Consider the following 25194-nt stretch of genomic DNA (forward strand, 5'->3'; position numbering starts at 1 on the left):
GACCCTGCTGCCCACCTGCAGTTTGCATATCAACCCAACTGCTCAATGATAATGCCATCTCCAATACCCTCCATCTGGCCCTTACCCACCTGGACAAGAAGGACACTCGTGTCAGATTACTGTTCATAGATTTCAGTTCTGCATTTAACACTATCATTCCTTAGCACCTGATTGGCAAGCTGAGTCTGCTGGGCTTAAATACCTGCCTTCATAACTGGATCCTGGACTTCCTGACTGGGAGACCTCAGTCAGTCTATATCAGGAAAACATCTCCAACACCATCACATTGAGCATGGCAACCCCAGGGCTGTGTGCTCAGTCCACTGCTGTTCATCCAGCTGATACACAACTGTGCAGCAATGCACAGCTCAAATCACATCATCAAGTTCGCCGATGACATGACGGTAGTGGATCTCAGAAGCAAGAATGATGAGTCAGCGTACAGAGAGGATGTGCAACAGCTAACGTATTGGTGGAGAGCCAACAACCTGTCTCTGAACGTGGACAAAACAAAAGAGATGATTGTTGACTTCAGGAGGGCACAGAGCATTTACTCTCCACTGGACATCGACGGCTCCTCCGTGGAGATCATGAAGAGCACCAAATCTCTTGGCTTCCACCTGGCAGAGAATCCCACCTGGACCCTCAGCACTAGCTCCATAGCCAAGAAAGCCCAGCAGCATCTCTACTTTCTGAGCAAGTTGAGGAAAGCCCACCTCTCATCCCCCCATCCTCACCACATTCTACAGAGGGTTCCTTGAGAGTACCCTGAGCTGCTACATCACTATCTGGTTTGGGAATTGCACCATCTCGGATTGGAAGACCCTACAACGGATAGTGAGGACAGCTGAGAGGATCATCGGGGTCTCTCTCCCCTCCATTACAGACATTTACTGTACTCCACATGCTGAATCCGAAAGGCTAAGAGCATTGTGGAAAACCCCACACACTCCTCACTCCAAATGTTCTCCCTCCTGCCATCTGGCAGAAGATACAGGAACATTTGGTCTCTCACAGCCAGACTGTGCAATAGTTTCTTCCCCCAAACCATCAGGCTCCTTAACACAGTATAATCAGACTCTATTCCATTTGCAATTCTTGGATGAATTTTTGAATTGCTCATGAAGCAATGTTTTGTTAATGATCATTCATTGTGACATTGTAATTTGTCCACCACTGTGCCTATTGTCTTGTCTTGTCAGGAAATATTGTGCTGTCTTGCAGGTTTTGCACTTTCCTATGCACTTTATGCTGCCCTGTGTATGACTGTACCCTCAAGTAGTCTGTGTGTTCATATAGCACTTTGGAACACTGTCTCGTTTTTATTGTACCAGCTGTATATGGTAGAAACAACAAATAAAGTTCCCCTACTCTACTCAATTCCACTCCATCATGCTTGAACTCATGCCTTTTACTACAATCAGTGCTAATTCTTATAGGAGACCGGAACTGAAGTCATACCCTTAACCTGTAACAGTTCCCCAGTCTACGTTCTCAGTCTGGCTGAGGCCTTATGCAAAATTCAGGCTTGGAGTCGAGGTAGAATAGTTATGCCAGTATTGACCTAAGTAATAGTATTGCTATGCAATTTAATTGTTCCCAACCACATGTAGGTAGACCTTCCAGGATGTGAATTATCCTGGGTGTGGCCTGTGAGTTCTTTTACTCAAGTTAATCCTTGTAGCACTCCTTTGCTGTCTCAACTCTGCATACTGGCAACATCTACAGTGGCTTGCCGGATGGATCCTGAAGAAAATTTTAGCCACTTGGCCAAGGTTTGGCTTTGTTTTGGGGTTTACCTGTGGGCTGATCTATAGACCCTCTGCTCAGGATATGACCTAAGTGAGGCTATGCGATTGCTTACACTCAAATGGCGTTCCCCAAACTCAGCTGGTCTGGTGAGGGTGCCCACTTCCATTGGAATACCTGTAGATCCCAAAATCCACTTGCTGCATTTTCTAATGACAAAGCCACTTGTCGTGTCTGTTTGAAGTCCAGTTGGAGTTCAGCTAGTAGGTGAACATCATTAATCCCACAAAGCAAATGGTCTGTCAGCATCTCATTTCGGGTTAACCCAAAATCACATATCTCTGCCCGTCGTCTTAACCCGTCAAAAATCCTGGTATGGACTCCCCCAGTTCTCAGACAGCCGAATAAAACTGATAGTGTCTAAGAATTAGAGGAAACTTAGGGTTGTAATATTCCTTAACTAAATCTGTCAACTCTTGAAAGGTTTTAGTTTCAGGGAAAGTTAAGCTTCTAATAACCAAAAATGCTTCGGGTTCTGCAAGTAGTCAGATGGATTATTTGTTGCTTTTCATCTATCCCAATGTAATTTGCTCGAAAAAATAACATTCTTTCTGCATACTGGGCCCAGTCTTTGACAGAAGGATCAAATGAGTCAAGCTTTCCAAATAAAGGGATGATGCCAGAAATGCTTACCCCAACTTAAAGACAACTGTTTTAGAGAATTTTCTTCAGGTGTGTACTGTTTTCTCCCATCACCACTGAAATAACTCCATGGAGGCCAGTATCTCCTCACCAAGTCCCCCTTTGCTTACTTGTGCAGAGTACATGGGATTTGACCAGCCAACTCAGAGCCAGTCCCTAGAATGAAGAGACTGTCTTCTTTATACCTGTCAGCCAGGGCTCCTTGAATGACCAAGGTTAACCCCATTTAAAGATCTCATAGTCAATGAGATCCAACTGCCCCCTTGTTCCAATCACTACATTTTTCTTAATTCATTTACAGTTCCCCTCTTCGCTGAACTCTCACTTACCACAATCCCAGCTTCACACTCTATACTCTCAAGTATCACTTAGAAACCATTGTATTTATACTCTGAAGTTGTGACAAGTCAGCTCTGCTAAACTCAGATCTTTAAGCTATCTCCTTAATTAACAAGTTACATCTGCTCTCAGATGGTTTGTATTTCTGTGTTTCAGGCCAGAAAATACACAGTTTTCCAAGTTCTTTATACTTTCTAACTTTAACAGCAATTTTCCGTTAATTAATAGGTGTAAAGAAAGAGTAGGCTTTAGTGGTTAGCCCCTTAAAGATGTTCTCACTCACCAGACTCCTGGCTTCAAACTCAATGGAGACAAGCAGGAGTCAGTGCAGTACTCACATACATCTCAGCACATACACAATGCATATCAATGTAACTAATGGTCAATTAACAATCAATCAGCAAAGCACATCTAACTTATAATACAGCAGCAAAACATCGAACAAGTAGACTCATTTTATATTTCAAATTAGATAGAATAGAACCCCTACAGTGTAGCGCAGACAGGCGCCTCTGCCCCACCCAATATGGCCCATTGTATCGATCTTCCAAAGACCATCCCACCCACACCCACCTTCTGACCTTATCCCTGCAACTCTGCGTTTCCCATGGCTAACCTACACATCCCTAGACACTATTGGCCTTTAGCATGGCCAATCCACCTAATCTGCACATGTTTGGACAATGGGAGGAAACCAGCGCACCCAGAGGAAACTCACACAGACACCAGGGGTAAGAATGTGAAATAACAGACAATCTTCAAAGGTTGGAATTGAACCTGAGCTCCCTGGCATTGTGAGGCATCAGCGCTAATCACTGAGCCATGTGCAGATGGCCTGTCAATTAAAGAATTCTAAGAGCAAATGGCTCTTTTTATTTTGGTTCTTCTCTTTCTCCATGGTTCATAGCCACTATGAACTTTGTACTGTGAACTCTGTGAACTTATGTAAGGGATCCAATTCCATGGAAGGGGGAAGAAGGGACCTGTTCCATGCTGTGCCTAGAGTCCAAGTGAAGCGCATAACTAGGACTGTAGACAGGGCTTCAAACTGAGAGGGGGGAGGGCTCAGTTATCGGGACAATTAGAAAACTCGAATTAAAGGAGGAGGTAAGAGTGTCGAACTCAGGAGAAATTATTAAATTCTCCAGCAGACACAAATAGGACAGAGTGTATGGGAAGGGTCAGTAGTCAAACTTCAAGCACACTGGACAAATGATTGACAACAAGAAGAGGAATGGTTAATACAGGATGGAATGAGTTATATCTGAATTCACATAGTATAAGGAATAAGGTAAATGAGCTTGCGGTGCAGATCAAAATTGGTAGGTATGACGTAGTTGGATTCCTGGTGAAGTGACAATAGGCACTTCAATGATGCTGTGCAGTTTATAAATTGCACTTGTTACGCAGTGTAGAAATCTCAGCAACATCAAGAGAGGAAAAATAATTGGATACTAATGAGATGTGGATACTAAGATAAATATGTGAAATGATGAGAGAGGACAATGTCAGGAAGCAGTGGTTATGAATGTATGGATTAGATGCAAGAGAAGGTAATCAGGATATGAGTGAATACTGTGTAAGTATCAAAGGAAGTAGAGGAGATTAAAATGGGTTAGTTACATGGTGAATTGAGTAGCAGAGATGGGACTGCTGGCAAGGAGGAGAAAGACCAGATCAAAAACGGAGAGGAAAGAGACTTATATGCAATGGGACTGAAAGAGATATGGAAGACAAGGAAGGGAGATCAAATAACATGTAGAAAACTCAGGCAAAATGAGAGAACTAGAAGATGAAGAAGGAGTTTTAAAATTATAAGGTGATTAAATAAAGCCATTAAATAAAGTCACAGATGTTTAAATGAAAATTATGTCTGACAAGTTTGTTAGCAATTTCTTAGATTGTACCAAGTGCATTATAAGTGAGAACCAGTAGATGTAGTCATTTGGATTTTCCAATAGAAGTTATTACACATTTGACATATTCATACCGAGAAAGGATCAGTTTACGGACAGTTGGCAGAAAGGAAGAATATACAGCTTATTTCCAGGTAATGAGGCCATAAATTGGGGACTGAATCAGTGCTTTGGTCACAGCTATTTTCAACCTATCTCAATGGTTTAGTTGAAAAAAATTAAGTAATTAGTTTGCCACAAGCACAAAGAGTGGATGCATCATAAGCCGAATAAGTGGAAACATTAAATCACAAAGGCTTTGGTAGATCTATTGAATGCACTAAACAATGACAAATGGATTTCAATGAGGCAAATGTGAGGTCACTCACTTTGGATCTAAAAAGAATGGATTAGATTATTTTCTATGTGGTGAAATGCTGGAAACAGTGGCATTCCAAAGAAGTTTGGGAGCCCCAGTAGCTATGCCATTAAAGTGTTATGAATCGTACAGAAAATCAAAAAGTCACATATAATGCTGGCATTTAAACTTATGGCTCTGGAACATTATTAAAAATATTAAATGAAGTTAGCAGACTTGAAGGTATTCAAACAGGGAGGGAGGCAGAAAGAAGGAAAGTATAGGCCAGTTAACTTAACATCTGTAATATGAAAAACGTTAGAAGCTATTACTAAATAATAACAAGGCACTTGAATAAGTTTAAGGTAACCAGGCAAAGCCCACATGGTTTTGTCTAAGGGAAAGCATTTTAACTAAATTATTGGAATTCTTTGAAGACTTAACTTGTTCTGTAGGCAAAGCAGTACCAATGGATGTGTTGTATTTAGATTTCTAGAAGGCACTTGATAATGTACCTCATCAATAATTATTGCAGAACATAAAAGGAAAATGAGAACAGGAATAAGTGGGTTTTTTAGGCTAGCAGGATGTCATGAGTGATGTGCCGCATAGGTCAGTGTTGGAACCTCAACTCTTTACAATTCACATAAATGATTTGGATGAAGGGAGGATGGAAATATTACAATTTAGTAATGTGGTCTTAACTTATATTTCTGAAATAGAAGGAACTGAGATCCTGGGTACTTATCTGATCGCTCCCATATTCCACAGCATTTACAAATACATCTTCAAGACCAAACCAATACCATCAATCACAAAAACAGTAAGATACTCTAGAGTTAGTTAACATTAATGATTTGCTTCTCTTCCTTTCGCATAGAATAACAATGTGATAATTCTGCATTCAGTGCTCAAGAATAGCTCAAAAATCTGTGAAAATTCATCAGTTTCCAATCCTATAAAATCAACCTGGGTTTTCACTTCTGCTTTAGAAGTGCCAACATTATAAAGTAATATTTGCATTTGACTAACATTTCTATAAATCACTGTTTCATTATACAGAGCTTGAGTACTGCTGAAAAACAACATACGCACTTTGTCAAAGCTTTTTGGCTGAGCCCTGATCAGGATAATTTGTAAACATACCTATGCAAAGGGAAAACAACATATCGATTGTATGTGAGGAGAGTGCTGATTGATTGGTAAGTGAACCCTGATTGGTTGAGGCTTTGCCATGGAAAATTCCCCAGTTATTGCTGACTAGCAGTTAACTGCAAAGCTTTATTTAAATGTATGCATTTGAAGCTTCCATAACATGAAAGTGTGCCACACTGTGAATTTGACTAACAATCCTAAATTAATTGTGTGACTTTTGCAGGCTTGTAGTGTAGAGCACCTGCATTTATTGGAAGGTACTGATATTAATACACAAGGCCCTGTTCATTATGGACAGAAACTGGGTCTGTGTCAATTCAACATTCACTGGTTAATTTCTCAGTGCAATCCCTTGAGCAATCAAATTCAAACTGGCTGGATTAAAATTTAAACAAAGCTTGTCAGTTAACCATCAACCATCATGAACAGTCATCATTCTCCATGGCGATACCTTAACACTCAGAACCCACATGCCAGTCTACTCCCATATAGTATAAATGTTGTTTTCCTTTTACATTGGTAGTTTTGAATCATCCTGATATGTCTGCAATGAAAAATTTCAACAAAATGTGTCAGATTTCAATATTTATGAGTGGCATTGGCTAAACCAGGCATGGGCTTATGAGATGGAATTTTTGATATTGAAAAACTTTAAGTGTAAATAATCCAAATTTGAAGATTTCAAATAGACTCATAGAGTTATAGAGATACACAGCATGGAAACAGGCCCTTCAATACAAATCGTCCATGCCATCCAGTTACCCAACTTAATCTAGTCCCATTTGCCAGCACTTGGCTCATACCCCTCTAAACCCTTCCTATTCATATACTCATCCACATGCATTTTAAATGCTGTAATTATACCAGCCTCCATCACTTACTCTGACAGCTCATTCCATACACCCACCACCCTCTGTGTGAAAATGTTGCCCCTTAGGTGTCTTTTATATTTTTCCCCTCTCACCCTAAATGTAGACTAGGTGCATTAGTCAGGAGTAAATACAGAGAAATGGGTCTGGATTGGATACTCTTCAGAGGGTTAGTATGGACTTGTTGGACTGAACAGCCTGTATGCACACTGTAGGGATTCTATCCTTATACTCTTCTGAGGATTAGTTCGATCACTCCTGTCTATACCTGACACATGCTTCCTTCTTTTTCTTAACCAAAACCTCAATTTCTCTAGTCATCCAGTATTCCCTACAACTAACAGCTTTTCCTTTCACCCTAACAGGAATATACTGTCTCTCAACTCTTGTTATCTCATTTCTGAAGGCTTCCCATTTTCCAGCCATCCCTTGACCTGCAAACATCTGCCCCCAATCAGCTTTTGACCGTTCTTGCCTAGTTCCGTCAAAATTAGCCTTCCTCCAATTTAGAACTATCCTTTTCCATTACTATTTTAAAACTAATAGAATTATGGTTGCTGGCCCCAGGATCCCCCCCACTGAAACCCCAGTTATCTGCCCTGCCTTATTTCCCAACAGTAGGTCAAACTTTGCCACTTCTCTGAAGGAACATCCACATATTAGGGGCGGCACAGTGGCTCAGTCGTTAGCACTGCTGCCTCACAGCGCCAGGGAGCCGGCTTCAATTCCCACCTCGGGCAGCTGTCTGTGTGGAGTTTTCACATTCTCCCCGTGTCTGCGTGGGTTTCCTCTGGGTGCTCCGGTTTCCTCCCACAGTCCAAAGATGTGCAGGTTAGGTTAAATGGCCATTCTAAATTGCCTGTAGTGTTAGGTGGATTAGTCAGGGTAAGTGTAGGGTAATAGGTCTAGGTGGGTTGCTCTTCAGAGGGTCGGTGTGGACTTGTTGGGCCGAAGGGCCTGTTTCCACACTGTAAGGAATCTAAAAAAAAATGAATCAGAAAATTTTCTTGTACACATTTAACAAATTGCTCTCCATCTAAACCCTTGATACTATGGCAGTCCCAGTCTATGTCTGGAAAGTTAAAATCCCCTACCATAACCACCCTATTATTCTTACAGATAAGACCATAAGGCATAGGAGTGGAAGTAAGGCCATTCGGCCCATCGAGTCCACTCTGCCATTTAATCATGGCTGATGGGCATGATTACCCACATTCTCCCCATAGCCCTTAAGTCCTTATGACATCAAGAATTTATTAATCTCTGCCTTTGAAGACATTTAGCCTCCCGGCCTCCACTGCACTCCGCGGCAATGAATTCCACAGGCCCACTACTCTCTGGCTGAAGAAATGTCTCTGCATTTCTCTTCTGAATTGACCCCCTCTAATTTTAAGGCTGTGCCCATGGGTCCTAGTCTCCCTGCCTAACGGAAACAATTTCTTAGCGTACACCCTTTCCAAGCCATGTATTATCTTGTAAGTTTCTATTAGATCTCCCCCTAACCTTCTAAACTCCAATGAGTACAATTCCAGGATCCTCAGCCGTTCCTCGTATGTTAGACCTACCATTCCAGGGATCATCCGTGTGAATCTCCGCTGGACACGCTCCAGTGCCAGTATGTCCCTCCTGAGGTATGGGGACCAAAACTGAACACAGTACTCCAAGTGGGGCCTAACCAGAGCTTTATAAAGTCTCAGTAGCACAACAGTGCTTTTATATTCCAACCCTCTTGAGATAAATGACAACATTGCATTCGCTTTCTTAATCATGGACTCAGTCTGCATGTTTACCTTTAGAGATTCCTCGACTCGCACTCCCAGATCCCTTTGTACTTTGGCTTTATGAATTTTCTCACCGTTTAGAAAGTAGTCCATGCTTGTATTCTTTTTTCCAAAGTGCAAGACCTCGCATTTGCTCACATTGAACTTCATCAGCCATTTCCTGGACCACTCTCCCAAACTGTCTAGATCCTTCTGCAGCCTCCCCACGTCCTCAGTACTACCTGCCTGTCCACCTAACTTTGTATCATCGGCAAACTTTGCTAGAATGCCCCTAGTCCCTTCATCCAGATCATTAATATATAACGTGAACAGCTGTGGCCCCAACACTGAACCCCTGTGGGACACCGCTTGTCACCGGCTGCCATTCCGCAAAAGAACCTTTTATCCCAACTCTCTGCCTTCTGTCAGACAGCCAATCCTCAATCCATACCAGTAGCTCACCTCGAACACCATGGGCCCTCACCTTGCTCAGCAGCCTCCCATGTGGCACCTTATCAAAGGCCTTTTGGAAGTCTAGATAGACCACATCCACTGGGTTTCCCTGGTCTAACCTACTTGTCACCTCTTCAAAGAATTCTAACAGGTTTGTTAGGCACGACCTCCCCTTACTAAATCCTTGTTGACTTGTTCTAATCCAACCCTGCTCTTCCAAGAATTTAGAAACCTCATCCTTAACGATGGATTCTAGAATTTTATCAACAACCGAGGTTAGGCTAATTGGCCTGTAATTTTCCATCTTTTGTCTTGATCCTTTCTTGAACAATAGGGTTACAACAGTGGTCTTCCAATCATCCGGGACTTTCCCTGACTCCAGTGACTTTTGAAAGATCTCAACCAACGCCACCGCAGAACTCTAGGATGTAGCCCATCGGGGCCAGGAGATTTGTCAATTTTAAGACCTTTTAGCTTTTCTGGCACTATCTCTTTTGTAATGGCAACCATACTCAACTCAGCCCCCTGACTCCCTTTAATTGTTGGGATATTACTCATGTCTTCCACTGTGAAGACTGACGCAAAGTACTTATTAAGTTCTCCAGCTATTTCCTTATCTCCCATCACTAGCCTTCCAGCATCAGTTTGAAGTGGCCCAATGTCTACTTTTGTCTGTCATTGTTTCTTATGTATTGAAAGAAACTTTTACTATCATTTCTAATATTACTGGCTAGCCTACCTTCATATTTGATCCTCCCCTTCCTTATTTCTCTCTTTGTTATCCTCTGTTTTTGTAGCCTTCCCAATCTTCTGATTTCCCAGTGCTCTTGACCACTTTATAGGATCTCCCTTTTTCTTTGATACATTTCCTGACTTCCTTTGTCAGCCATGGCTGTCTAATCCCTCCCCGGATAATCTTTCTTTTCTTGGGGATAACCCTGTGTACTGTGTCCTCAATTATACCCACAAACCCCTGCCATTTTTGCTCTACTGTCTGCCCTGCTCGGCTCTGCTTCCAGTCGATTTTCGTCAGTTCCTCTCTCATGCCCTCGTAATTACCTTTATTTAACTGTAACACCATTACATCTGATTTTGCCTTCTCTCTTTCAAACTGCAGACTGAACTCTACCATATTATGATCGCTGCTTCCTAAGTGTTCCCTTACTTTAAGATCTTTTATAAAGTCTGGTTCATTACATAGCACTAGGTCCAGAATAGCCTGCTCCCCTGTGGGCTCCATGACAAGCTGTTCCAAAAAGCCATCCTGTAAGCATTCCAAGAATTCCCTTTCTTTGGATCCACTGGCAACGTTATTTACCCAGTCCACCTGCATATTGAAGTCCCCCACGATCACCGTGACCTTGCCTTTCTGACATGCCTTTTCTATGTCCCGGTACATGTTGCGCCCCTGGTCCTGACCACTGTTAGGAGGTCTGTATATAACTCCCATTATGGTTTTTTTGCCTTTGTGGTTCCTCAATTCCACCCACACAGACTCCACATCATCCGACGCTATGTCATTCAGTGCCATAGATTTAATTTTGTTCTTAACTAACAAGGCAACCCCACCCCCTCTGCCCACCTCCCTGTCTTTTCGTCTTTTCGATAAGTTGTAACAAGATAACTGAAATATTCTTACAAATTTGTTTCTCTATTAAGGGGTATATAATACAATCCCAATAAGGTGATCATCCCTTTCTTTTTTCTCAGTTCCACTCAAATAACTTTCCTAGATGTATTCCCAGGAATATCCTCCCTAAGTATAGCCGTATTGCTATCCCTTATCAAAAGCGCCACTCCCCCTCCTCTCTTGCCTCCCTTTCTATCCTTCCTGGAACACTAAGGGAATTTGTATCCTGGAACATTAAGCTGCCAGTCCTGTCTATCCCTGAGCCAGGTTTCTGTAATTGCTATGATATCCCAGTCCCATGTTCCTAATCATGCCCTAAGTTCATCTGCCTTCCATGTTAGGCCTCCTTACATTGAGGTCAATACAGTTTAACTTATCAGTCGTACCTTGTTCTCTGCTTTGTTTCTGATTGTTTGACTCACTCCTTTTCCCAACTGTACCAGTATCTGATTGGTACACTATCACTATCTCCCTTTGTCTCCTTCCAATTCAGTTACAATCTGTCCTTCTTGTACAGGTCATTTCTATCTCAGAAAAGGTTCCAATGATCCAAAAATGTGAATCCTTCTCCCCAGTCTCAGCTCCTCAGCCATGCATACATCTGCTCTATCCTCATATGCCTACCCTCACTAGCTTGTAGCACTGGGAGTAATCCAGATATTACTACTCTCAGGACCTCCTTTTTGAAATTCCTGCCTAACTTTCTATATTCTCTTTCAGAATCTCAACCCTTTCCCTTCCTATGTTGTTGGTTCCAATGTGGACAATGACCTCTTGCTGGCCCCTCTCCCCCTTGAGAAGATTCTGCACCCTCTCTGAGACATCCTTGATCCTGGCACCAGGGAAACAACACACCATTCTGATTTTTCGCTGTTAGCCTCAGAAACATCTGTTTGTGCCTCGGACTAGAGAGTCCCCTATCACAATCAATCGCTTCGAACCCGATGTATCCCTCATTGCATTAGAGCCAGTCTCGATACCAGAAACTTGGCTGTTCGTGCTATATTTCCCTGAGAGTCCATCACCCTCCACATTTTCCAAAACAGCATACTTGTTTGAAATAGGGATAGCCACAGAAGACTCCTACACTACCTGCCTACCTCTCTTACTTTTCCTGAAGTTAACCCATCTACCTGACTGTATCTGCTACTTTTCTCCCTTCCAATAACTGCCATCCATCACACCCCCCAGCTCCTGTCAATTCCTCATTGCCTCTAAGTGCCGCTCCAACCAATCCATGCGATCTACACATAGTATTCGCAACCAAAGATACTTCCTAAAGACATAATCATCAGTAACAGGGAAACTCTCCCAAAACTCCCACATCTGACAGGAACAAAGGCCATCTTTGCTCCTTCACAATCTACAGACCCAGAAAACAACACCATCTTTTTGCTCTAAAAAATAGTACTCCAGGCTAACTTAGTACTTATGGTTTATATTTTTAAAATTTAATCAAGAGACAGATCTCAATAAAACATATAATCAAGAAAAACCCTCTCTACTCACTACTGTGGACCTATAGCAAGGCTATACTTAAAAACAATGCACTTATAGGTTCCTGTGCTATGAACTTTTCCACACAGGTTCATCCAAGTTCAGCTGTGAATTTCACTGTTTGTTCATTTTTTGATAGGGTTGTGACTATCTCCTGTAGCTGCTTGATCCCTAACATTTGAAGAATTGCCCTTCAGAAGAAAGATTATTGATATGTTATTTTGCAAACAAATGGTCTTTGTATTTTGCACAGTGACTAACTGATGTTTAGAAATACTAGAAAGCACTGGGAACTTATATCTGCCTGTTCCCTCCAATCCATTTGACATTTAAAACTATCTTCACACAGATAATAATTTCCAATCAAAAGGTCACACATTTACTCATCCTTATCTACCCAAGTAAGTTTACCAAGGTCACATTGCAAGTTAGTACATATCACTATATAATTCAATATTCACACAAATACATGTGATTATATTATCAAATCATGGTCACATCTCTAACTCTTCCTACATACTCGTGATTACAGAAAAGCTATATTGTTTATTTTTGCCCTATCAGAAACCTATAAAATTCAAAAGGACTATACAGGGTAAATAAACACTGGAAGAATATTCCCGATGGCTGGAAATTTCAGAACAAGGATCATAATCTAAGGATACGGGGTAGGCCGTTTAGGGCTGAGATGAGGAGAAATTTCTTCCAGAGAGTGATTCTCAGCCACAGCATATAGTTGAGGCTAAAACATTAAAGTTTGCAAGCAAAGGTTAGATATAACTATTAGGGCTAAAGGCACCAGAGAGTCCAGAATGTGGGACCATGGTACTGAGTTAAATAGTCAACTGTGACTATATCGAATGGCAGAGAAAGCTGTATTTTTCTATGTCTAATAGTGCTCGCACTATTGCAGAGTGCCTTTTCACTTAAAGCCATTAGAGGATTACTGAATTCCCAAACTATCATTGACTGTGAGGACTCAATTGATGGACAGCACCAACTTCTTACTAAACTAAAATTTGTGTTGAAATATGTCATTAGGCACCTAAGTCTTAGGGCACTTCAGCTAGGTTTGTTTTCATAATGACTCAGTTGAAGCAAGTTTAATGCATTTTTAGCATCCAGAAGAGTGTTTTTTTTTCAATAGTGACATAATCAATAGGCTACTAACTTTATTTTGTATCAGGCTGTCTCCTGAATTAAGACCACATTTAGTAAGAGGTGAATAAGCATGGAAAAGAAAGTATAAAGAATGAATGAGTCATGGGAATGTTTGGGAGAATATGGGTTGTGAGACCCATTGGAAGATGGGTAGCTAAACATTTTTGACAGGTCTTGACCAGTTGGACAGTTGAAAGAAATTGATGGCCTTTTTACATAAAATCCTTTCCAAAGTTAATAGTCCTCTATGGGCACTTAATACCACCACTCCATGACCCCTGCTCCTCACCCCAAGGTATACAAGTACTACAGCCAGAGGTAAAAACAATGACTGCAGATGCTGGAAACCAGATTCTGGATTAGTGGTGCTGGAAGAGCACAGCAGTTCAGGCAGCATCCAAGGAGCAGTAAAATCGACGTTTCGGGCAAAAGCCCTTCATCAGGAATAAAGGCAGAGAGCCTGAAGGGTGGAGAGATAAGCTAGAGGAGGGTGGGGGTGGGGAGAAAGTAGCATAGAGTACAATAGGTGAGTGGGGGAGGGGATGAAGGTGATAGGTCAGGGAGGAGGGTGGAGTGGATAGGTGAAAAAGAAGCTAGGCAGATAGGACAAGTCATGGGGACAGTGCTGAGCTGGAAGTGTGGAACTAGGGTGAGGTGGGGGAAGGGGAAATGAGGAAACTGTTGAAGTCCACATTGATGCCCTGGGGTTGAAGTGTTCCAAGGCGGAAGATGAGTGTTCTTCCTCCAGGTGTCTGGTGGTGAGGGAGCGGCGGTGAAGGAGGCCCAGGACCTCCATGTCCTCGGCAGATTGGGAGGGAGAGTTGAAATGTTGGGCCACAGGGCGATGGGGTTGATTGGTGCGGGTGTCCCAGAGATATTCCCTAAAGCACTCTGCTAGGAGGCATCCAGTCTCCCCAATGTAGAGGAGACCACATCGGGAGCAACGGATACAATAAATGATATCAGTGGATGTGCAGGTAAAACTTTGATGGATGTGGAAGGCTCCTTTGGGGCCTTGGATGGAGGTGTGGGCGCAGGTTTTGCAATTCCTGCGGTGGCAGGGGAAGGTGCCAGGATGGGAGGGTGGGTTGTAGGGGGGGCGTGGACCTGACCAGGTAATCACGGAGGGAACGGTCTTTGCGGAAGGCGGAAAGGGGTGGGAGGGAAATATATCCCTGGTGGTGGGGTCTTTTTGGAGGTGGCGGAAATGTCGGCGGATGATTTGGTTTATGCGAAGGTTGGTAGGGTGGAAGGTGAGCACCAGGGGCGTTCTGTCCTTGTTACGGTTGGAGGGGTGAGGTCTGAGGGCGGAAGTGCGGGATGTGGACGAGATGCGTTGGAGGGCATCTTTAACCACGTGGGCAGGGAAATTGCCTTCTCTAAAGAAGGAGGCCATCTAGATCCAGAGGGCTAGTTTCCGTCTCCAAGGGGCTAGCTGGCTATGCTAAAGAAGTGCATTGAGAACTGACCTGTTCTTATCTTCACACTCCAGGTTGCAGACACCAGGCACTCCAAATCCCATTTCAGTCGAGGCAACTGGTTACTAATTTCGAAACAACCTGTTTCGAGCTATTATCATACATCTCTGGAGCAGATGGGGTTTGAACGCAAGCCTGCTGGTCCAGAGGCAGGGACATTGCCCTTGGCAGCTGGTGATTTAAATGGCTAGCAGCCTCAAGGTACTGTACATGTGGAAACCAAACCCAGCCACCCAGAAGGAGACAGGGATGTCCAGGAGCTACCAGCCAAAGGAAGAGCCACATAAACCCTTCCGAATTCTCCTCTCAGGACAATGGAGAGTTGGCAGGGCCCCCAAACCCACCTTGCTAACCTTTTGAGGTTCTAGCCAAGGAGGAAACCCTCAGTGTGACTGGGCCATTCAGATGCGAGGTCACCTGAGCAAACCTCTGAGGCCAATGGGCTCCACTACCCAGCAGGCTCCCCCTATCTGGAACAACACTGAGATGTAGTGGGAGGGACTGAAAGATAAAACAATATTGAGGGCAATTGTTTTTGCCATGGGTGACATTATATTGTGTAGAAAGTGTCATTTTTGCATAAAGGTTAATGATTTTGCAATGCATCTGTTTGTTTTGAGTCTTAGTCTAGCATTGAATGCAACTATTTGTTGAGATTCTCACCATCATGCTCATACAGGATGTACCATGGATCTATCTCCTCTTGTTGAAACATCCCTATTTTTTTCATGGCCTCTGTACTCAAATGTGTTAGTATTGAATGAAATGGACAACAATGTCGTGGGGTAGAGAGCTGCAGAATATATAAGGAGCAGATGCTTTTAGATCCCAGAGGTTAGAGATCCTGCAAGTCTGTGTGTTGTATAGTGTACCAATCTTTCCCTCCAAGTTGACCCCACGGTGGTGTGTCTTGCAGCCCTCTCCCTCACAAATCATACTTATTCTTCCCACGAAGTCTGGTTGCAGGCATTTTCTTTTTATTGTGTAGTTTCAATTTCTAATATAATGAAAGGGGACAGTGGATGACATGACACTGGTCTCAGGAACCCCAGCCCAATGGTGAAAGTGTCTGTGCCTGGTCTCAGGAACCCCAGCCCAATGGTGAAAGTGTCTCTTTGGGCAAACCTTCACATTGAGAATAACCTCCGTAGTGTTGTGTGGCACTATCACAGTGGTTGATGCTTGCTGAATGTAATACAATGTCTCTGCAGGCTCAGTGGCCATCTTCCTCAACCTTTCCTCTATGCAAGTCAGCAACAGAAACCCATCAGTGTCGCCACATCAATCCTGCAGTCAGACCAACTTGCACATCATTTCAGTCCTTCGACATTATTTTGAAACTTGAAGATATCTAAATCCTCCATACTTCTGCAGGTTGTTTTTTTTTGTCATGCCACACACACATCACATGCACCTTCCCAGGGTGAGCCATAGAGCTCTTACCTTGCTTTTTAGCACTCGTTCACATTACACTCAATTGGAGGCTGCTAGCTTCTGATATTTGCATTGCTGTTCAGCGCAGAGGGAAAGGCAGGCAACTTCTCACAATGGGAAGTGCCAAACAATCGAGGAGTTATACATGTGTTAGATTGCACCAGGCCACATTAACTTCATACCTGCAGCATGTGCCAGCACCCAACATGGCAAACACACTGAAAGTGATTTAGGTAAATGATCATATCTGAAAATGAAAGAGGAGCAGATCTTAATGGGGTCAAGGAGACTACGGATAGTAAGGAGATATAGACAGTTAGGGAATTTGTCCTATTCCAGTCCAGTGAGACATTTGAATCTATAAGTACATGGTCCTAGTAGAGTCTGGGGATCAGTGTCTTTGCAGTCTGGGGACTCAGTCATGGACAGTTGAACATGCAAACACAAGAACATGCAAGTTAGGAGCAAAAGTAGGCCCTTTGGCCCCTCGAGCATGTGTAGCCACTCAATAGGATCATAACTAATCTGTTTGTGTTTCTAAATACACAGTCCCATCTATCTCCTATAACCTTAGATTCTGTTGTACAGGGGAATCAATCTACCTCTGCCACAAAAATAGCCAATGGCCCCAACTCAGCTGCATCTCAGGCAGAGAGCTGCAAAGGTGCACAACCTCTGAGAGAGAGGTTCTCATCATCTCACTCTGAAAGGGATGGTTTGGATTTTTAAAAGAACATTCCTGGTCTGGACCCCACAAGCAGCAACCTCATTTCCACATCCACCTTGAAATGGTCATGACCATTCAGAATAAGTGCAATCAGCCTGAGAATTGCACGTATATCATTAGTGTTGCTATGGAAACATCAGTCCAGGGATTTGGACCTGCCAAGTCATTCCCTGGGAGCGGGAGGGGGAAGAGAGTGAGGTGGTGGCAGGGGGTAGTCCTGGTTAGTCCTTAGGATTTGGGCAAAATGATTAAGGGGCAACCCGTGGAGTGCTGGGAAACATGGGGACCTCACATCTAAGTAAAGGTTCATTGGACTGGGTCACTGAAGGAATGATTATAATCAAAGCGGACAATTCAAGATATAAGTGTGGGATCATACAGCATAGGAGGGCACAGGTAGCTCTTGGTGGGAATGGGGGTTGTGGTTGTCACAGTTGGTTGTTATGGTTGTTGCTCTGGTCTTGATATGGGGAGACGTACGGCCAACACGAGACTGAAAATTCATGAAGCCATGAGCTCTGAGGGTATAGCATAAATATGGACACTGATATAAAAGGGCTTAGCAGAAATAAGGGAAAATGAAAGATCATCTCTGACACATGGAGAGCAACACAAAAGGGAAACTGTAGGATGCAGCCTGGAACTTAGGAGAATACAAATGTGTTTTATCGATCTCAGGTCAAAGTCAAATGAACAATGACTGCATGCAATGTTTGACACTGCAAAATGTGGAGGTGCTGGTGTTGGACTGGGGTGGACAAAGTTAAAAATCACACAACACCAGGTTATAGTTCAGGTTATAATTTCGTTGAAAGTACAAGCTTTTGGAGTGCTGCTCCTTCGTCAGGTAGCTCATGGGGCAGGATCATAGGGCATAGAATTTATAGTAAAAGATCACAGTGTTATACAACTGATGTGATGTATTGAACAAACCTAGATTGCTGTTAAGTCTTTATTCATTTAGAATGGGAATGCAGGTTTCGATTGAAACGGTCGGAAGGTAGGAGGGGCAAGGAGGGCCTGTTGCTGGTTTACCAGGGGAGTCGGTGTATTATGCACTGTTCTATTGTTCAGTCAGTCGGACTGGCTTGTATGTGTTTGTCTACTGTTTCTTTTCTGGTAAGGTAAGGTGGGATTTGGGGTTCATCCACATTTCCCTGTGAACTGATTGTATGGTGGGGTTTGGGGTTTGGCATTCTGCCCCTTTCTCCTGTACATTGCTGTTTCTTGTAAACCGTTACTTATTGTTCATTGTTGACTGTTTGTATTTTGTACAGTTTGATAACATTAAAAAATAAAAATATATAATTAGGAGATTTAGAATCTCCTTCGTTCAGGGGACTGACTCCGAGCTGGCCAGTGTACAGCTCTTGGTTTTTGTTTGGTAACTGATTCCTGAACGGACTGATCTATACAGCCAGTTTGTTACTATTATTGCTTTTTGAGGACCGATTTCTGAGCTGGCTGATCTTCACAGTCAGTGCATTATGTTGTATTTCAGTTCTCACCAGGGAATTGATGTTTCACTAACTGGTTGCAGCCTATATGTTACTCTTTTTGTTTCCTTTTTGAGAAAGAACTATGTTGATTTTGTGGCAGGGCTTAGCCCTTGCACTGTGGTTTTTAGTGTCTGCACTTTCTTTTTTGCATGTGTTTTCACCTTTGGACTGTTTGGACTGAGCCCCTGTGAGTCAACTGCACCTTTATGAATGTATCTCTGTGAGTGTATGGACCAGGGCTCTGTAGAGACGAAACACCTGTGTGCTGGGAGGTGGGCATTTGCTGCATTTTAGAGTGGACTCTGCCTTCGGGATTGGATTTGGGACATCATCAGCCTGTGCCCTTTACCAGCGGACCATGGAGAATATTATACACGGCTATTCCAAGTTGCCATTTACCTGGATGATGTACTGATAAAAGGGAAGATCAATAAAGAACACTTGAAAAACTTGGACATAAGTGCTTAAACATTTCTCCAATGCAGGTGTACACCTTATAAGTGAAAAATGAGTGTTCCAGGCACCCCAAGTGATGTACATGGATTATAGACAGCTCCTTCCAAACCTACGACCACTTCGATCAAGAAGGACAAGGGCAGCAGATATATGGGAACACCACCATCTTCAAGTTCCCCTCCAAGCCACTCACCATCCTGACTTGGAAATATATCACCGTTCCATCACTGTCGCTGGATCAAAATCCTGGAATTCCCTTCCTAATGGCATTATGGTCAACACACAGCAGGTGGATTGCAGCAGTTCAAGAAGGCAGCTCACCCCCACTTTCTCAAGAATAACTAGGGATGGGCGATAAACACTGGCCAGTCCAGTGTGCCCACATCTCACAAAATGAATTTTAAAAATGAATCCAAAAACTTACGGAAATATGGTCACTATTCCCAAAATGCTCCCCCACTGAAACTTTGATCACTTGGCCCGGGCTCATTTCCCAATACCAGGTCCAGTGTGGCCCCCATATTTGTTGGACTATCTACATACTGTTTTGAAAAACCCTCCTGGACACATCTACAAACTGCTTCTCATCTAAACCATCCGGACTAAGAGATGGTCTATATGGGGGAGGTTAAAGTCACCCACCACAATAGCCCTGTTATTTTACATTCAGGAGGATGCCTTCAACATTGACTCCAGATACTGATAGCTCAGTGGTTAGTACAGCTGCCTCTCAGTACCATGGCCCCAGGCTCGATTCCAGCGTCAGGCAATTGATTTTGTGTAGTTTTCACATTCTCTCCGTGTCTACATCGGCTTTCTCCAGGTACTCTAGTTTCCTCCCACAGTCCAAAGGTGTGCAGATTAGGTAGATTGGCCATGCTAAATTACCCATAGTGTCCAGGGATATGCAAGTTAGACGGATTAGCCATGAGAAATGTAGGGTTACAGGGATAGCATAGTGAGGTAGGATAGGTCTGGGTGAGATGCTTTTTGGAGGGTTGGTGCGGATTTGATGGGTTGAATGGCCTGCTTCCACACTATAGGGATTTTATGATTCTATGACCATGATGTCTCAAGGCATCAGGGCAAGGAAACATCTTGTTGATTACTATGCACCAGCCTCCCTTGGCTGATAAATCAGTACTCCTCCCTGTTGAACAATGCTTGGATGAAGCGCTGATGATGTCAAGGGCTCAGACTGTACTCTGGATGGGGATTTCAATGAGTGACAGCAGCACTATTGATTGAGCTGGTTGTGTTCTAAAGGACATAGCTGCTAAACTGAATCTGCAGTAGCCAAATAGTTAAAGTGACTGCAAGAATAAGTCAGATGCTGGGAATATCTGCCTTATTTGTAACTCACCTCCTGACTCCCTAAAGCCTGTCCACCATCTACAAGGCACAATTTAGGAGAGTGATGGAATATTCCCCACTTGCCTGGATGGATCTGGCTCCAACAACACTCACGAAACTTGACATCATCCAAGACAAAGCAGCCGCGTGAATTGGCACCACATCCATAAGCATTCGTTCCCTCCAGCATTAACAATTATAGCAGCAGTGTGTACCATCTACAAGGTGCACTGCAGAAATTCACAGAGGTTCCTTTGACAGCACCTTCCAAACCCACAATCCCTTTCATGTGGAAAAACAGGGGCAGCAGATACATGGAAATACCACCCACTGCAAGAACCCCTCCAAGCCACTCATCATTCTGACTTGGAACTATATACTGCCATTCCTTAAGTGTCGCTGGGTCAAAATCCTGGAATTCCCTCCCAAAGGGCATTGTGGATCTACTTAAAACATACAAATTGCAGCAGTTCAAGAAGGCAACTCACCACCACCTTCTTAAGGCAACCAGGGAAGGCCAATAAATTCTGGCCCAGCCAGCGACATCCATTGTTACAACACGGGTAAACCCCCCTGCTTAATATAAACCAACAACACAGAAGAGATTTATCCTATGCACTAATCTGTGAAAATTTGAGAGGCCAAGGACTATTTAAAGTAAAAAATTAACAACTTTATTTCTTAAAGTATAACAGAGAATAATTAATTAACACTTAATAATTAACTAATAATTAACTAATACGAGGTCTTGCACTTTGAAAAAATGAATACAGGGACAGACTATTTTCTAAACAGTGAGAAAATTCATAAAGCCAAAGTACAAAGGGATCTGGAAGTGCTAGTCCAGGATTCTCTCAAGGTTGATTTGCAGGTTGAGTCAGTGTTTAAGAAAACAAATGTAATGGCATTTACCTCAAAAGGTTTGGAATGTAAAAGCAGCGTTGTGCTACTGAGACTTTATAAAGCTCTGGTTAAGCCCCATTTGGAGTACTCTGTCGAGTTTTGGGCCCCACATCTCAGGAAGGACATACTGGCACTGGACCATGTCCAGCGGAGATTCACATGGATGATCCCTGGAATGGTAGGCCTAACATGTGATGACCGGCTGAGGATCCTGGGATTGTATTCATTAGAGTTTAGAAGGTTGAGGGGCGATCTAATAGAAACTTACAAGATAATACATGATTTAGAAAAGGTGGACACTTGGAATTTATTTCTGTCAGGTGGGGATACTAGAACCCGTGGGCACAGCCTTAAAATTAGAGGGGGTCAATTTAGAATGGAAATGAGGAGACATTTCTTCAGCCAGAGAGTGGTGGGCCTGTGGAATTCATTGCCACTGAGCGCAGTGGAGGCTGGGACGTTAAATGTCTTCAAAGCAGAGATTGATAAATTCTTAATCTTGCAAGGAATTAAGGACTACAGGGAGAGTGCGGATATGTAGCATTGAAATGCCCATCAGCCATGATTGAATGGCAGAGTTGATACGATGGGCCAAATGGCCTTATTTCTACTCCTATGTCATATGGTCTTATGGTCTTAACAATTATTTACAACTCCCTTCTCTAACTTATCTTTTACTTTCCCTTCTATAATACTAGTCCAATAAAACCCCAGAGTAAGATTTATCAAAAATTCAAACTTCAAAACCAGGCAGCTGTCGAATCTTCCCTTTTTATCTTCCTCTGTAGAGTTTCTTCCTATTAGGGATTTCTATTTCATAGGTCATTGATTGATAATGGTACATTTAAGAGAGCTGTGTTTCAAGCAGTCTGTATATGCAGGTGGCTTGGCAGTTCTCCCCTCAACTTTTCAATTTTTCCCAGTCTTATACCCTAATGCATCAGATTGTTTTATTGGTTTTTAATATTGTCAATATACTAAATTCAAACTTGATTGGAGGTTAGTATTTTGGGGTATAATTTAAACTGATTGCCCAAATTCAATTTTTTTTTTGTCTCATAGCAACTCAGCCAGTGCTAGCTGCTGGACCAAATGTTCCATTGTAAATTCTCCAGCACTCTGTTCGCTTGTTAAGTCCTTCACTCTCTTAAATGTACAGTACACTTCTACACCTTCACAACGCCATGTCCCATGCGTGGTTTATTTTTTAAAAAAAGACAGTAATATAGATTTGTACTAAATAATGGAATCAGGGGTTTTGGAGAAAAGGCAGGAAAGTGAGATTGAAGGTTACCAGGTCGTCCATGATCTTACTGAATGCCAAAGCAGACATGATGGCGAAATGGCATAATCCTGCTCCCACACCTTATGGTCATTCCATCAATGTTCAAATGATGTGAGCCTTAGATGCCAGTTAAGAAGCAATCACATTACTATATGTCTGGAGTCACATTTACATCAGATCATCTAAGGATGATAGATTTTCTTCCCTTTTGGCACCAGGGAATTAATTGGGGTTTTAAAACAATTAATAGCTTCATTATCAATACGTCTGAGATTGGCTTTCAGTTGCAGATTTATGAATTGAATTTAAATGTTACCAGATGCAATGGTGAGATTTGAATCCATGTCCCTGAAGCATTAACCTGAGCCTATAGATTTCTAGTTTGATGACATCACTATTATGCCACCATTTCTCCTCAATATTGTTTAATATACTTTTGGTAAAGTGACCCACAGCCCCTCAACAATTCAAAGGAAATGTGAACTTGTCATTTTCTTAATCCTTGACTTTTGACGCTGCATAAAAGTCCAGTTATCCTGTGATTGTACATTCATGTCTTTGGGTGACCCCACTTTAAAAGTATCAACATATTTCCTACCTGACTGATCATTAGGGAGAAAGCAGCAGTCAGTACAAGGGTACAATGAAGTCTCTCATGATAGCCAATCGGGTGAGAAAAATCTTCCATCAGTGGTTATAGTTCAATATTTCGGGCTGAACTGCTAAGCATGCTGTAGGACAATGTGGAATTTGAGAGGCAGTACCTTGTGCAGGTTTGCTCAGCCAGCCACTGTCTTATTAGCGAGGGTGGAGAGGATAGATTAGATTACTTACAATGTAGAAACAGGCCCTTCGGCCCAACAAGTCCACACTGACCCTCCAAAGAGCAACCCACCCTGACCCATTCCCCTACACCTAACACTACAGGCAATTTAGCATGGCCAATTCACCTAACCTGGATTAGTGGTGCTGGAAGAGCACAGCAGTTTAGGAAGCATCCGAGGAGCAGTAAAATCGACATTTCGAGCAAAAGCCCTTCATCAGGTTTCCAGCATCTGCAGTTATTGCTTTTACCTAATTCACCTGACCTGCACATTTTTGGACTGTGAGTGGAAACCGGAGCACCCAGACGAAACCCACGCAGACACGGGGGGAATGTGCAAACTCCATACAGACAGTTGCCTGAGGGGGGAATTGAACCCGGGTCTCTGGCGCTGTGAGGCAGCAGTGCTAACAACTGTGCCACCATGCCACCCATGAAGGTGAGCTGCCCACTGTCCATCTCCTTGCCTTAGATGGCCATACACTCCCTTAAAAAGTCATTAGACAGAATGAACTTTTTTCTCTGCAGAGATATGCGGAACAATCAGTGACTCCTTACTTGTAAATCATGCCCCAACACAATCTCTGCACACTGCCTTCAGGCCTTGCTGGTGTCAACCTCAAAGTGCAGCACATTGGCTGCAGGCCTGAGCTTCAGGAATCCAGGATACATGGCATCCAAGGCTATCTGCGGTTAAGTAGTTGGTTGCTTGTGAGAGATGAGCTATGCTTGACAATAACAATTTTATTCATTCTTTGAAAGTTTGAAGATGCTGTTCATGGGTCTGCAAACAGTTAAATTCAAACCTTCATTGACCTTTAATAATTTTTACATTGCTATTTTCATATCAAAATCTAACAAATAAATAATTTAAAAATGAAAACATTGAATATTGAAGTTCAGATGAAAATCAACTTTCTCTCTCTCTCTCTCTCTCCCTCCTCGATGTTACTGGCTGCGATCTGCATTTTCTGGTTTTAAGACCAAATATTGAAAGGCTGATTCGGATTGGCATGATTTATTCAAAACCAGATTTCCTTTTTCTAAGCACCCAGAATTTCTTTAGCTGTCAATGAGTTAATCTGTTCTGAGACTTGAAGGCCATGTGAAGGAGTCATAAACATTAAGATAAAATACATGCTTCACATTAATACTACATTGATGTGCTCACCTTGCTTCATGTTTGGTAGATATTATGGTGGTCAGCAGGGATGTTACATTCACAGGGGTAGAGGTGGTAGTATTAATCTCCATGCAGCCTGCTGTTGATGTCTTAAATAACTCTGTAAATTCATGAGAAGGTGGATAGGTTAGGCCACCAATCCCTATCCATGCGGCAAAGATTACTCCAACAAACAAACCCACGCATGCTCCCTGGAGAAGGTGGAACAAAGAATAATTTAGAGGCCATTGTAGGAAAAACAAACACAGTAATCTGTTTCAAATAATCTGTGTTGAGTGCTATGCTCAATTATAATAAGAATGTTTGTAACTGTACCCTATGAAACATCTGAATCGTATTACAAGTACAGCTGGTCTCTTAGAAAGTTCCAGTGAATCATCTTGCCTGCCAAAGAGTTCTTTTTCAAAAGCTTGTTTCTGAAGAATTACATAAGATCTTCAGGCAACTTTAGATTGAGCAATGAAAATGCTCTACAGCAGACATTT

At 42.7% G+C, this 25194-nt stretch overlaps 2 protein-coding genes across 2 annotated transcripts in view; one reads left to right on the forward strand and one right to left on the reverse strand.

Moving 5' to 3' along the window:
• The window catches only part of LOC122562291 (sodium-coupled monocarboxylate transporter 1-like), a 161231-nt gene extending 136467 nt beyond the window's left edge, over positions 1 to 24764 (reverse strand). Inside the window, exon 1 of the mRNA XM_088000750.1 lies at positions 24698 to 24764. The gene's annotated coding sequence lies outside the window, so the exon portion shown is untranslated. The remainder of the gene's footprint in view (positions 1 to 24697) is intronic.
• LOC122562358 (sodium/iodide cotransporter-like) overlaps positions 399 to 25194 on the forward strand; it is a 131662-nt gene continuing 106866 nt past the window's right edge. The window contains 1 exon segment of the mRNA XM_088000808.1: positions 399 to 700. Coding sequence (XP_087856934.1) covers positions 399 to 700 — 302 coding nt within the window.

This window comes from Chiloscyllium plagiosum, unplaced genomic scaffold (assembly GCF_037043375.1).
Source record: "Chiloscyllium plagiosum isolate Xiang-an unplaced genomic scaffold, Cpla_swu_hap1 HiC_scaffold_25, whole genome shotgun sequence".
NCBI classification, from domain to species: Eukaryota; Metazoa; Chordata; class Chondrichthyes; order Orectolobiformes; family Hemiscylliidae; genus Chiloscyllium; species Chiloscyllium plagiosum.